Source organism: Cottoperca gobio, chromosome 17, assembly GCF_900634415.1.
Source record: "Cottoperca gobio chromosome 17, fCotGob3.1, whole genome shotgun sequence".
Lineage (NCBI taxonomy): Eukaryota > Metazoa > Chordata > Actinopteri > Perciformes > Bovichtidae > Cottoperca > Cottoperca gobio.
In genome coordinates, this window is record NC_041371.1 from 14,652,622 (window position 1) to 14,666,018 (window position 13,397).

At 39.7% G+C, this 13,397-nt stretch overlaps 2 protein-coding genes across 2 annotated transcripts in view; one reads left to right on the plus strand and one right to left on the minus strand.

The window, feature by feature from the left end:
* LOC115022135 (dynein heavy chain 11, axonemal-like) overlaps positions 1–2,398 on the plus strand; it is a 37,462-nt gene extending 35,064 nt beyond the window's left edge. Inside the window, 5 exon segments of the mRNA XM_029453024.1 lie at positions 87–269; positions 636–751; positions 939–1,051; positions 1,163–1,303; positions 1,427–2,398. Coding sequence (XP_029308884.1) covers positions 87–269; positions 636–751; positions 939–1,051; positions 1,163–1,303; positions 1,427–1,674 — 801 coding nt within the window. The 3' untranslated portion in view covers positions 1,675–2,398.
* The window catches only part of LOC115022136 (mitogen-activated protein kinase kinase kinase 7-like), a 12,950-nt gene continuing 1,866 nt past the window's right edge, over positions 2,314–13,397 (minus strand). Inside the window, exons 2-11 of the mRNA XM_029453025.1 lie at positions 12,016–12,103; positions 10,749–10,850; positions 10,087–10,152; positions 8,905–8,933; positions 8,676–8,813; positions 8,160–8,246; positions 6,513–6,587; positions 6,288–6,394; positions 3,949–4,129; positions 2,314–3,842 (exon numbers count right to left, since the gene is read on the minus strand). Coding sequence (XP_029308885.1) covers positions 2,883–3,842; positions 3,949–4,129; positions 6,288–6,394; positions 6,513–6,587; positions 8,160–8,246; positions 8,676–8,813; positions 8,905–8,933; positions 10,087–10,152; positions 10,749–10,850; positions 12,016–12,103 — 1,833 coding nt within the window. The 3' untranslated portion in view covers positions 2,314–2,882. The remainder of the gene's footprint in view (positions 3,843–3,948; positions 4,130–6,287; positions 6,395–6,512; positions 6,588–8,159; positions 8,247–8,675; positions 8,814–8,904; positions 8,934–10,086; positions 10,153–10,748; positions 10,851–12,015; positions 12,104–13,397) is intronic.

The window sequence follows — 13,397 nt, forward strand, 5'->3', positions numbered from 1 at the left end:
TGGCAGCAGTACTATAACGCTTTTATTCTGAGAGAAACAAGGTGGAGAGAGCCACACCACTAACTCTAGTAACACATTCCCCTCAGGTGAAAACCATTTTAGATGAGGTGCTGGAGAAGCTACCAGAGGAGTACAACATGTCCGACATCACCTCTAAGACAGCTGAACGTTCCCCGTACATCCTGGTGTGCTTCCAGGAATGTGAGCGCATGAACACGCTCATCTCTGAGATACGCCGCTCACTCAAGGAGCTCGACCTGGGACTCAAGGTATGTTTGTGGACAGTGCACTCCTCTTGGTCTCACGCACAAATCCATCAATCCATCCCATACTCCCCCTGTAAATACCTTTGACTCTTATTCCAACAAAATGAAATGAGAATTTTGAACCTGGTTTACCCAATGTTCAGATTTATGTTCTGGAAATGTATGCAAATGAGTACGCATAAGATAATGCCTCATTTGAATATTTAAACATACAATGTCAGAAAACTTGTAATACTGAAAATAATTTCCTTAATGTAAGTAATCGAGGGGGAATGTTAGTTATTTTAACCCTATTCACTTGTTTTGTCTCCTTGTAGCACCTTTTCTGTGTATTTATAGTGATGTAACAGTTAAAGATGTCTGTCACAGGGTGAACTGGCCATCTCCTCTGAGATGGAGAAGCTGCAAACAGCCTTGTTCTTTGACAATGTCCCCGATACCTGGACCAAGCTGGCCTACCCCTCCACCTACAGCCTGGCTATATGGTGTGTGAGTGTGAGTGTGAGGGATGTACTTTTAGAAAAGTGGGAGAATTAGCCGTTTGAGATCCTGAACTGTTATCCAATATATCCAGATTAATCCTTCTAAAGTAGCTGTAAGAAAGAAGATTGATGTGTGTGTGTGCGTGTGTGTGTGTGTGTGTGTGTGTGTGTGTGTGTGTGTGTGTGTCAGGTATAATGATGTGTTGCAGCGCTGCAAAGAGCTGGACAGTTGGACTCAGGACTTGTCTCTGCCTAGTGTTGTCTGGCTGTCTGGACTTTTCAACCCACAATCCTTCCTCACCGGTAAGACACATGAGAGCACATAGATAAGAGTACTACCCAGGCTTGACATCTTTTTACTCCTCATTAATCCTTTGGGTTTATTTAAATAGAAATCTTGTTCTGGCTTTCCAGCGGTGATGCAGTCTCTGGCGCGGAAGAACGAGTGGCCCCTGGATAAAGTGAACCTGACAGTCGATGTGACCAAGAAGTTTAAGGAAGAGTTCAACCAACCTGCCAGGGAGGGTGCATACGTATATGGACTGTACATGGAAGGTAGAACACTGTCTTTCATTTCTTCTCTTTTGTCGGGTAACACGGAGAGACATTGTTCAGTTACTGATCCTTGAGCAACACACTTGTGCTTTTCCTCTCCTCTTCACTTGTGTCCTCCCACAGGTGCAAGGTGGGACACTCAGGCCGGGGTGATCGCAGAGGCACGTCTAAAGGAACTGACCCCGGGCATGCCCGTCATCTCAGTCCGAGCTGTGCCCAATGACCGCCAGGAGACCAGGAATATCTACGAGTGCCCGCTCTACAAGACCAAGATCAGAGGACCCACATATGTTTGGACTTTCAGCCTCAAAACCAGGGAGAGTCCCGCCAAGTGGGTGCTGGCAGGAGTGGCTCTGCTGCTCAGTGTGTGAGGGGGAGTTCAGGGGTCTGGGGTCGACATTCAGAAGTTGAAGTTGTAGGAATTTTGATTTTATTGGACAAGGTAGGTGTTACCATGTGTGATCCTCAGTTTCTTTCACTGTTGTACAATATAGATGAGTAACTAAGTAAGCTAGTACTGTACTTACTGTAGGTACAATTTTCAGGTACTTGTACTTTACTTGAGTAATTCCCTTTTATGGTACTTTATACTTGTAGTCCACTACATCACAAAGGCAAATAATGTACTTTTCACTCCACTACTATTCATTTGTTCACTAGTTACTTTACGGATTAAGGTTAATAGTAAATATTATTAACTATTCAAATATGATATATTAGTAGATTGAGCTACACAGCCGTATATAAAGTAATTAACATTAGCTCCACATTTACCAGCTGCAACATTGAAGTGATGAACACATAAATGCATATAAATATTATCCAGTTGTATAATATATATTATTCTGAAATGGGCCATCGGTACTTTAAGTATATTTTGATGTTACTTCTTTTGTACACTGTGGTACTTTTACTTGATTAAATGATCCGAGTACTTCTTGTTCTTCCACTACTGGTTTATAAAACATACTGTACATCAACTGTAGTAGAGCAAAATCACAAGAATGAAATCAGAGTTTCTTTTCTTTTTATTGAAAAATGATAAAATATACAGAAAGAAATGCCAAAGATTCACACACTAGATCACAGTTAGAACTGATAAAAGTCAAAGCTTGTTTTGAACAAATCAAATCTATAAACTACAAGATACTCTAATAAGCAGGAGAGAAAGAAAATCAGACAGTGCTGCCTCATTAGAGCGGCATTCAAGTGTGCTATTTTGTAACACTTGTACCTCATACAGTATGTTATGCAGCAGTTTGAATAGCACATTACAGTAAGTACAGTACACAGGTGAAGTCATTCTGACAACATGAAAAGACAACCTCTAATTGTCTTTTTGCTCTTTCCCACTTCACAGTACACATGGGTATAGTATTCATCCATTCAATAAAAAAAATTAACAAAACAAATGTGTGTATACCAGCTGTTTGTCAACTGGAGATTCTAATGCACATACTGTAGCTCGGATACTAAATGTGCTAACAAGTCAATATCTTTCTAGGTTTGGCCTCTGTGTGTATTTCTATGTGTTTTCTGTGCGTGTGTGTGTGTGTGTGTGTGTGTGTGTGCTCATATTCTAGTCACTATCGGACCAATCCAGCTCCATCATGTCCATGGCTGCCGTAGCCATGTTGATCTTGGTTCCGTGTCGCATGCTGGAGCTCTTCACAGAGTTCTGATTGGACGAAGCCCGCATGCTCACCTGCACCCCCGAGTGACCGATGACCCCTACTTCACCTCTAATCTTTTGGCTGATGGCCTCGCTGCGGTCACCTCTGACACCCTGGACCACGACTCCCATGTCACTCCTGCGACCCCTGACCCCCAGCTCGCTCCTGACCTTCCTCACTCCCAGGTCCCCCATGTTCATGTTCATGTCACCTAGTCTCTCCATCTCCCCCATATCATCCATGTCTAAGGACAGCATGTCCCCCAAGCCCCCCAAACTCCCCTGGAGACCCTTGAACATAGTCGGGAGCCGCCCTCCTTCTATACCTCCCTCCATCCCTCTGTCATCTAGCCTGTCCCCCAGCTTGTCCATCTCCCACCCTCCCTCCTTCTCCCGCTCCCCTTCTGGCTCTCCAAACCCGCCCGAATACCCTCGTACTATGGTGGTCACCCTGCTCCTCTGCATCCCTCCTCTCTCCCGGTCCCCCTCCTCCCACGTCCTCTCCTCCCTCTCCACTACACCGCCTGGGAAGCTCCTGAGTGTCACCTGCACCCTTCCTCCCTCCCCACTCCCACTCTCGTCTCTCTCCCTCTGCCCCCAGCCTTTCTCCTCCAGGGTTCCTTCCTCTTCCCCGTCCTCCTCTCCGAACCTCCCCTGCAACCCTCGGATCACGGCATGCAGCCTCCCGCTGTCGAGCGAACCCATCCCCCTCTCCAGCACCGCACTGCTCCCCCTCTCAGTGTCTCCGTTGCTGAGGGTGCGGAGGAGGCTGCTGACGCCAGTGCTGCTGACCCCTGCGCTGTTGGTGTCCTGAGAGTGTGAGCGGAAGAAGGACCCGGAGGAGCCGATGGACATCGGTGTGAAGAACTGAAGTACAGAGAGAAGGAGAGGAGAGCCAAGATCATAAATAGGTATTATTTGATTTGGTTTTCAGCAGCCTGAACAGATTTACATTTACTCCACTTCCACTTACTGGTGAGATGTTTGAGCGCTCCATGAGGAGGGAGGTCGGACTGGGAGACATGTTGGACCTCTCCATCAGCCTCTCCTCCCACAGTCTGAGCCTCCTCTCCCTCTCCTCCAGCTCCTTCTCTTTGGAGTAAAGCTCCCTCTCCAGCTTCCGAAGGCGGTCCAGGGTCGCCTCGATTTCACACCTGTAGCACGGGCACACACAGACAGAATGTACGTCATCGATTGTGACTGTGTGACGCACATGTGGCCTAGTTTTAACAGCAGCTTTACTGCAGCAAGAAAGAAACTGAAATTGATAAATATTTCAGTAACGCTGGAAAACATATTTTGTTATCATGTCTTAAACCATTTCTGTGTCTTTCCATTCTCGCGTAGTCTTACTCCCCCAATGCCGATATAGTGATAATATCGTTACAGTGAATTGTTTTAGCCACAATAATCGTGTAGTGAAAATCTGATATCGTCACAGCCCAAGTTAAAAACAAAGCTACTTCAAAAGTTAAGGCTCTCAAGCTCACTCATAACCAAAGCGCTTAACTTTTGATTAGTGTGTTCTGAGTTCTGCAGCTGCAACACAGGTGCTATGTACTTCCATACAGTACGCTGTCATATACACATACAGTATAAACTGTAAACTAATAATCACAGTTTATTATGTTAATATACAAGAAATCAATGTACTGTTACATGTTGTAATGGTAGGAAATGATGCATGTCGGTCAAACTGCCATCTTTCGATGCCGCCGCAAAATGTTTTTCTCAAGATTCAATAAGTTTTTTGTTTTCCCAAGATCTGGGAAAAGTTTTAATTTCTTTTGTGCATTGCATTGTGGAACAATACTGCCAAGTAGCACACTCAAATCATGTGTTTTGTATACTTTTTTGATTTAATGGGATTTTCTCACTTGTTCAGTATAGCCTACACACATTATATACTCATGCAAATAATTTCTATGAAACAGGATCAACATTTCAAATAACTTAAATGATTTGGTTATAGCAAAGCTGCAGCCCTGATGCACTGGCAACATTAAAAGGATAAACCAATATAAAATGAGTATATTCTAGTTTCCTATAGCAGACCACATGACATAACGTTACCTCAATTAAAAAAAACAAACGGTCTATTTACTTTATTCTACTTATTTATGAAATGGTAGTTTTTTAATAATAGTTTTTATCCCTTTTACTGTTCTTATCTTTCAACATCATTCTTCTTCTCTACTATGTCTATTTACGTCTTTTGTCTTCTTGTTTTAATTTTATCTTGCTTTTGTGGCTTTTTGTTTTATTGCCTTTTGCGTATCCTGCTTTGCTTTGTAAACTCTGTTTTTAAAAGGTGCGATTGAATAAAGTTATTATATTTATAATTATTAATATCTTCACTTTATTTGACTATTGTTGCAGAATAATAATAATAATAATAATAATAATAATAATAATAATAATAATAATAATAATGTGTCAACTGAGTAAAATATGTAGCTGCAGTACTGTCTGTCACCACAAGAGGCCACTGTGAGAGTTGGTGTGTGACTGTACATTACTCTGCATTCACAAACACAATCAACTCTCACAGCAACTAAATATAGACAGATCTGACGCACAGCCATACCTCTTCCTGTGTTCCTTCCATACCTCCCTATTCATTCATCCCGCCCCTTAACCTCCGTCACTCTTCCTCCCTCCCCCCTCCTTGTCCAACTTTTTCCACCCATACCCAAAACTTCACTCAGAATTGATTGCCTCGCTGTACTCGTGTTAAATATGTACAGAATCTCACACCTTCTCTCCTCTGCTCCATCCCCTACCGCTCTCTTTCTCCCCATCTCACCCCTTTGTCAGTCTTCTCTCACTTCCCACTATCCTCGCTGTTTCTGCCTTGTTCTTTTAGATTTCATATGCACCCAATACATTTCAGTTTCTCTGTGAACTTTTACTCTTCTTCTTCTTCTCCCCCCCCCCCCCCCCATACTCCTCTGTCTTTCCCCCCGCGGTGGAGCGAGGGCAGAGTGAAGGAGTAGAGGAATCTCTTCCATGGACACTTTCCAGAGAGCTTATTATAGACTGAAGTAGAGCACAGGGTCACACATTCAAGTTCTCTCCAGAGCATTAGAGTCCCACAAAGCTGAGCATGTACGCACGTGTGTGACTATGTTGAATTTGTGTGCATGCTTATTGACTTTTATTTGGAGTACGGTTAATCACATACTGCATTTGTCATTCAACTGTATACACTGCCTCATTCTCAGACACAGTGCAGATACACTGTGTGTGTGTGTGTGTGTGTGTGTGTGTGTGTGTGTGTGTGTGTGTGTGTGTGTGTGTGTGTGTGTGTACCTCCACTGGTCCTTGTTATGTAGGAAGGAGTTGCACTGTTCCGGTAGCCTGCTGTCGTTGGCCATGGTCTCCAGGGTTACCAGCACCTGTTTGAACTGCGGACGCTCCTGTAGGTAGGTGCACGCACACAGAGTAACCAGCTGACACACTTGTTTTTAATGTCGGTGAGACATAACAGACATTTTTGTTAGATTAAGCACTGTATCCTTTGAGCATTTAGCTTACCTTTGGGTCTGCTTGCCAACATTTCCTCATCAGCTCTGCAAAACTTGCTGGACAGCTGGTGGGGATGGTCAACCTCTAGATACCCAGACACACACACACACACACACACACACACACACACACACATGCAAATACAAGAAGCAGAAGGGTTTTACTTTCAACAGAAAAGTAAAGTCGGACCACCTTGTTTTTTTAATAATAATTAAACCCACTAACAACCATTTAAAGCACCTGAAAACTTGGCTTAAGTATTTTTCTAAAACATTAAATAGTAAATATAAATAAGCAACGATCAAAGTAAAACATCTCTGTGAGTCTGCACTGAAGCTCAGCGAGGTTTTCAGCTAAATGCTAACGACTTGCTCACAGTGACGATGCTAGTATGATGTTTCATGTGTAATGTTTACTATGTTCACCACCTTAGTTTAGTGTGTTAGCATTCTAACATTTCATAATTTTTATAACACAATGTCATCAGGCATTTGGTAATAAACCAAAGTAATGGAGAAATGATCTATGTTGTAAATATTTAAACTCATAAACTCAGCTCATGTGCTTCATCAGGACAGTGTGGGTGTAGTTTGATTTTATAAACAGTCCGACCGCTGTCGCCTTGTTTTGAATCAAATATTGATCAATCCTGATTGTTTCCCAGAAGTACATGACCTCACATTTTTCCAGCCCCACCCACCTCAAACCAGTGAGAAGTGACTAACTAAGAAAATATATAACTAGCAATATTCCAGGGGGGGGGAAGCACACTATGAGATAAAGGGTTCGTTTTAAGAGGTTCTTTGTATCACACATTACAGACTAATAAGTTCTTCAGCTAATATTTAGTTTAATGTACACATAATATACTGCAGCCACACTAAACCACAACACTGACCAGATAATGTCCCTAAACGTTCCCTAGCATCGCCGAAGGTCTGAATGAACCTAGACAGCTTCATAGTACAGTTTAGTAAATGGAAACAGTTTTCTCTGGGGATTAATCCTAAAATATCACCGACTGAGTGGAGAGAGGGCAAGTAAGAGGGTCAGGAGGAGAGGTGTAGCAATGGAGGGGGGAATCAGAGGGAGAAAGAGAAAGAGAGAGAGAGAGTTATTTAGGGAGAGTATTTGGAGATTAGCCAACGGCTACGCAGGAATCATGTTCTCCGAGTTGTTTGTTGGCCCCCTGTGTGTGTGTGTGTGTGTGTGTGTTGTGGGGGATTCAGGCACGTCAATAAGTGAAACACATACACTGTATTACCATCATCCCCCTACTCCCATAAACCTCTTAAACCAACCCTCCTACCACTTCTCTCTCTCTCTCTCTCTCTCTCTCTCTCTCTCTCTCTCTCTCTCTCTCTCTCTCTCTCTCTCTCTCTCTCTCTCTCTCTCTCTCTCTCTCTCTCTCTCTCTCTCTCTCTCGTAAAGGCTTTAGCCAGGGGGGAGTCTGGCTGAGCTCCACTGCTGTGTATCCAGGCCTTACAAGAGCAGAGAACTGACATCAGGCCTAAAAATACCCAGCTTCAGCCTCACCAGCTCGCAGTGGAAACCATGAGAGCATCGCATTGTTCCTCCAGCCTCCTCAAACTCTGGTGGGTCCACATGCTGACAGTGTGTTCAGAAAGGTGTATGTGTGTGTGTGGGGGGGGTTACCTCTTGTTTTTCCACCACCAGCCATGCAACCTGCAGTCCTTCGAAACCTTTGAAGGGAACCTCCCGAGTCAGCATCTCCCACAGCACCTGGCCACACGACAGCCTGCGTTAGTTCATTCAGACAGATGTCATTTATTTGATGTGTTGGTAGTAGCTCTGCTCTAACTCTCCTCAATAGTTGTGAAGATGTCTTAATAGAAAGGCACCACAAGCCTTGCACTTGCGTTTATTTCCAGCTGTCAGTACTTTGCTTTTTTTAATAATATATATATTAGTTGGTACCAAAATAAGTATTACCGTTTGAGTATTACCGTTTGATGCCTGGCCTTTTTTAAGACACGTGAAAGTTTCAGAATTCACGAGTGGGCTGCTTACTGACATATTATATGTCGTAAAACAAAATGTAAAAATCCCTTAAGCTTGAGTTAACTACAGACCTTATATCAGACGAGGGAAAGATGCTAACTCATTCCTACAGCACTCTATGCTGATATTCGTACAGACCTACCAACTTACCACGCCATAGGAGTAAGTGTCACAGGTCTCGGAGACAGGCAGGCTCTGAATGACTTCAGGAGCCATCCAAGGAAAAGTGCCCACCACCGTCATATGTGTGGTATGGGACAGGAACTTAGACGCCCCAAAGTCACAAATCTGAAATCCCAACAGAGAGAGCAGTGAAGAAAACACAGAGTTAGAGAATTGTGGGCCTGAACTGAATGAAAATGCTACGATGTAAACGTACCTTCAGCACTTTGTCTGCTGTCATCACCACTGAAACAGAGAGAACAGAGAAACCAGTCAAAGCTGTGTGACATGAAAGAGTATATACTACAGCTATATATATAATATATATATATATATAATATACTACAGCTATATATATAATATACTACAGCTATATATATATATATATAATATACTACAGCTATATATATATAATATATATATAATATACTACAGCTATATATATATATATATATAATTACTACAGCTATATATATATAATATAGATATATATATATATATATAGCTATATATATATATATATATAATATACTACAGCTATATATATATAATATATATATAATATACTACAGCTATATATATATAATATATATATAATATACTACAGCTATATATAATATATATATAATATATATAATTACTACAGCTATATATATAAATTATATATAATATATACAGCTATATATATATATATATATTATAATATACTACAGCTATATATATATATATAATTATACTACAGCTATATATATATAATATATATAATATATATATAATTACTACAGCTATATATATATATAAATATATATACTATATATACTATACTACAGCTATATATATATAATATATATATAATATACTACAGCTATATATATATATAATATATAATATACTTACAAGCTATAGTATGTATGTATGTATATATATATATATATATATATAATAATAATATATATATATAATATATACAAGCTATATATATATAATATATATACTACAGCTATATATATATATAAATATATAATATACTACAGCTATTCTATATGTATATATAATATATATATATATATATATATGTAATATATAATATATATATATATAATATACTACAGCTATATATATATATATATAATATAATACAGCTATATATATATAATATATATAATATATAATATACTACAGCTATATATGTATATAATATATATATATTATATAATATTATATATATATATATAATATATAATATTACTACAGCTATATATATATATATATAATATATATATATATATATATATATATATATATATATATATATAATATACTACAGCTAACAGACAATTGGAAAAGCAAACTCATGTTTACATGTGCAAAAGAAAAGGAATCTAAATGTTATGGTTACCGTTTCGTGACTTGAGGTCTCTGTGAATGACTTTGACTGGAGCTTCTGCGTGGAGGTAATGGATCCCTGTAAGGAAATCAAGCATTAAGGAAGAACTCATTAATTTTAAGACAACATTTACGACAAGGGATAATAATAATAAGGGCAAAGGACAACAAGATACAGACCGCAATTGTAGTGGGTCATAACTGATAATGTATGTAGAGTATATACCTTCTTTTTTTAAAAGAAAATTCTGTTCATTGTGCCTTTAAAATGTATCACAGAGAATCATTCATTCACTGCCCCAGTATTAGACAACGTGTCGTTTACCAACTTTCTTTCCCAGTTGTTTAAAAATCTTATTTGTAACACAAATAACATAATATAATATTATATATATATATATATATATATATATATATATATATATACTGTATATATTTTTGCCCTTTGCAGATGGTAGCAATTGCAACAGGCACAAGTAAAAAGCTTAGTTAGAGATGGTGATTAAGATTAAATAAAAAGTTGTGTAAACTATTATTATCTCTGGTGAATGATGACTCGAGTATCTCGGTATCACAGTGGTACACTGGTGATGGTATCAGGGCAGAGAAATGATTCAACCCTGACACAGAGATACATTTTCTATTATAACAGTATTATCTTTCCTCCAGATGTACCTTTGGCTATCTGTATGGCCCATGTCATGATCTGCTCCATGTCCATCTCCTCACTCTGCTCACTGGAAAGGTACTCGTACAGAGACCCTGCACTGGCATATTCTGTAAGCACACACACACACACACACACACACACACACACACAGAGACAGAGAAGCAATTGTTATTATGAACAACCGTTAAAAAGAGAAATCATGTGTGTAATGTGCGTGAAGGGCAACACATTTAAACACTGACAAATGAAAAAATAAATACTTATTTTATAATGCAGTTACAGCAAATATCACTCTACATGTTTATAAAAACATATGTAATTTAACTGACATTGAGCATTTGTAATAGAACGGACTCACATTCAAAGTGACAGAAACTACGACTGCACTGGGAAAAAAAAAAGTGCAGTCGTAGTTTACAAATGAATGTTTTGTAATGTTTGAGAAACATCACACACCGTTAAGCACAGTACGCCACACAGACCCGCACACAGAGAAGCTAACTCAACTCAGTGGAAAAGCTCACAACCTTCACACCCTGACTGTCTAATCCAGATTATCTCTGAACTTTTAACCTTTCCCATTTCCCTGTTAAATCTGACAATTAAAAGAGATAAGTAGGAGACGGAGGACGACGTCAAATCAGACATTTCAGACGAGTAGAACATTTGCAAAATGCACTTTACTGGCACCAAACTCCTGAACCAGTTCTTATTTTTGCCTACTCCACTCTTTTATTTTTAGTAACCTTTGGATTTTATTAGACTCAGCTGCAGCAAGAATTGTTGCTGGACAAGTCTGTAGTGTTGTGTCGGTGCTTTATCTTAACCATATGACCCCATCCTGGATTACAAACGCATCCAAACATGCTGGTCTCAGTTACAAATGTCCTGCCAGGAAACACAGCAAGAACCTGCGCTTAGAGTAAACACCGATACTTCGAAACACACACATAAACAACGCTCGGCCATCTGAGAAAGAGCTAACGGGTTCATAAGTGGCATGTTGAAGATTAAAATACACATTAATAAAGAGAACATAGACACACACAGACACTTGTGTAGTTTAAAAGAGAGGACAATCTGTTCTGACCCTTACCCCTCTATGCCTCACCTTAAACCTTGAGCTGACACCTTCCTCCTATAATATAATAATACACCTCTACATGTATACTGAACTCTTATCTAAATGAACCACGTGTTTAGGTTTTATATTCTGAAAGGATAAGTCTCATAAATATACACAAGCACTGGCACACACATGTGGAGTCTGACCTGTGACGATGCCATAGTTGGGAGATTCCAGCACGGCTCCATAAAACTGAATGATGTTCTTATGACTCAGGACACTAAGAATCTCAGCCTGGATGAGGAGACGAGGAAGAAAGAGAAACAGAGATGTATGAAATTCATTAACATCCTCCGTCAGTTTTCCAATAATAATATAATAAACATAATCATCAAGAAAACAAAGTGTAAAGTTAGTGTGTCCGGGAAGCCTGAACTGAGGTCTGAACCTCTTTCATACCACAGGAGTCTCTAAACAAAGACCTTCCCCACAGCAATGACAAACATGTCAATTAATCTGAACTGACATACAGGTCATACCCTCTGCGTTTGTGGAATATGTGACTGTTGCCAAGCAACATAATAACTAACCATCAATTACCGGTATATGAAATCACATTAAAAACTGCTGCAAAATATTTTCTGGTTAAAGGTTCAATGTGTAAGATATGACACAATTTAAACTTAAAACATACAAAAAATGAACTAACATAATCAACAGAGTGTGAAGAGGTAACCGTGTTGACGTTATGTCAAAGACGTCGGTGTGTTGTGTTGCAGAGAGATCTACTGAAGTTAGCATCTAACAGCTAGCTGCGCTCCGTCCTGTCTTGTAATACCACGTGTTCCTCTAGAGGTGATAGTGAGTCACTGTCTGCCCTCAGTACAGAGGGAGAAGAAGTACAGCTGCCTGACTCGGGCAGACTCAGGTCAACATTAAACCCATGATCCCTGCACGTTTTGTTGTTTTAGTTTGTTTTGATTAAATCCAAAGTGGCAGAAACGAGAAAACGACTCGCACCCTCGCCTCACTTTCACCGTCCGTGGGAGGCTGCTTCGCCGCGAGTAGAGTGTGCAAGAGAGAGACGGGAGACGGACAGATCTTCCGTTTAGCCGACTCAACGCCAAATCGTCAAACTTTCTGTTGCGGCCATTGCACAGGTTAGCCAACACATAAACTAACAAAACGTAACGTTACACGGATCGTACAGCCTCCAGTGTCACAGTGAACACAGATATCGTCCACGTGAGGATTATAAGATAGCAGTGTTATTTAGAGATCAGCAGTCTGGTCTAATGGACTGACTGATATCGACACTAGAAGAGATGCAAAGCTGTAGAATACAATACACAATATAAAGCATACACTATAATAAACTAAAACCTATAATACAATACATATGACAAATACTACAACTAAAACATAAACGGGTTAACATACTCTTGTTGTTTTTGAGTAACTGATGGTTTTGATGATTAATTAATTTAGATTGTATGGACCCAGTAGTAGAGGTGAAATACTGCCCCCTATTTATTTGGAGCAGGTGGCTCAAAACTACACTTTGAACCTTTTGAATAGTTTTTTCTTC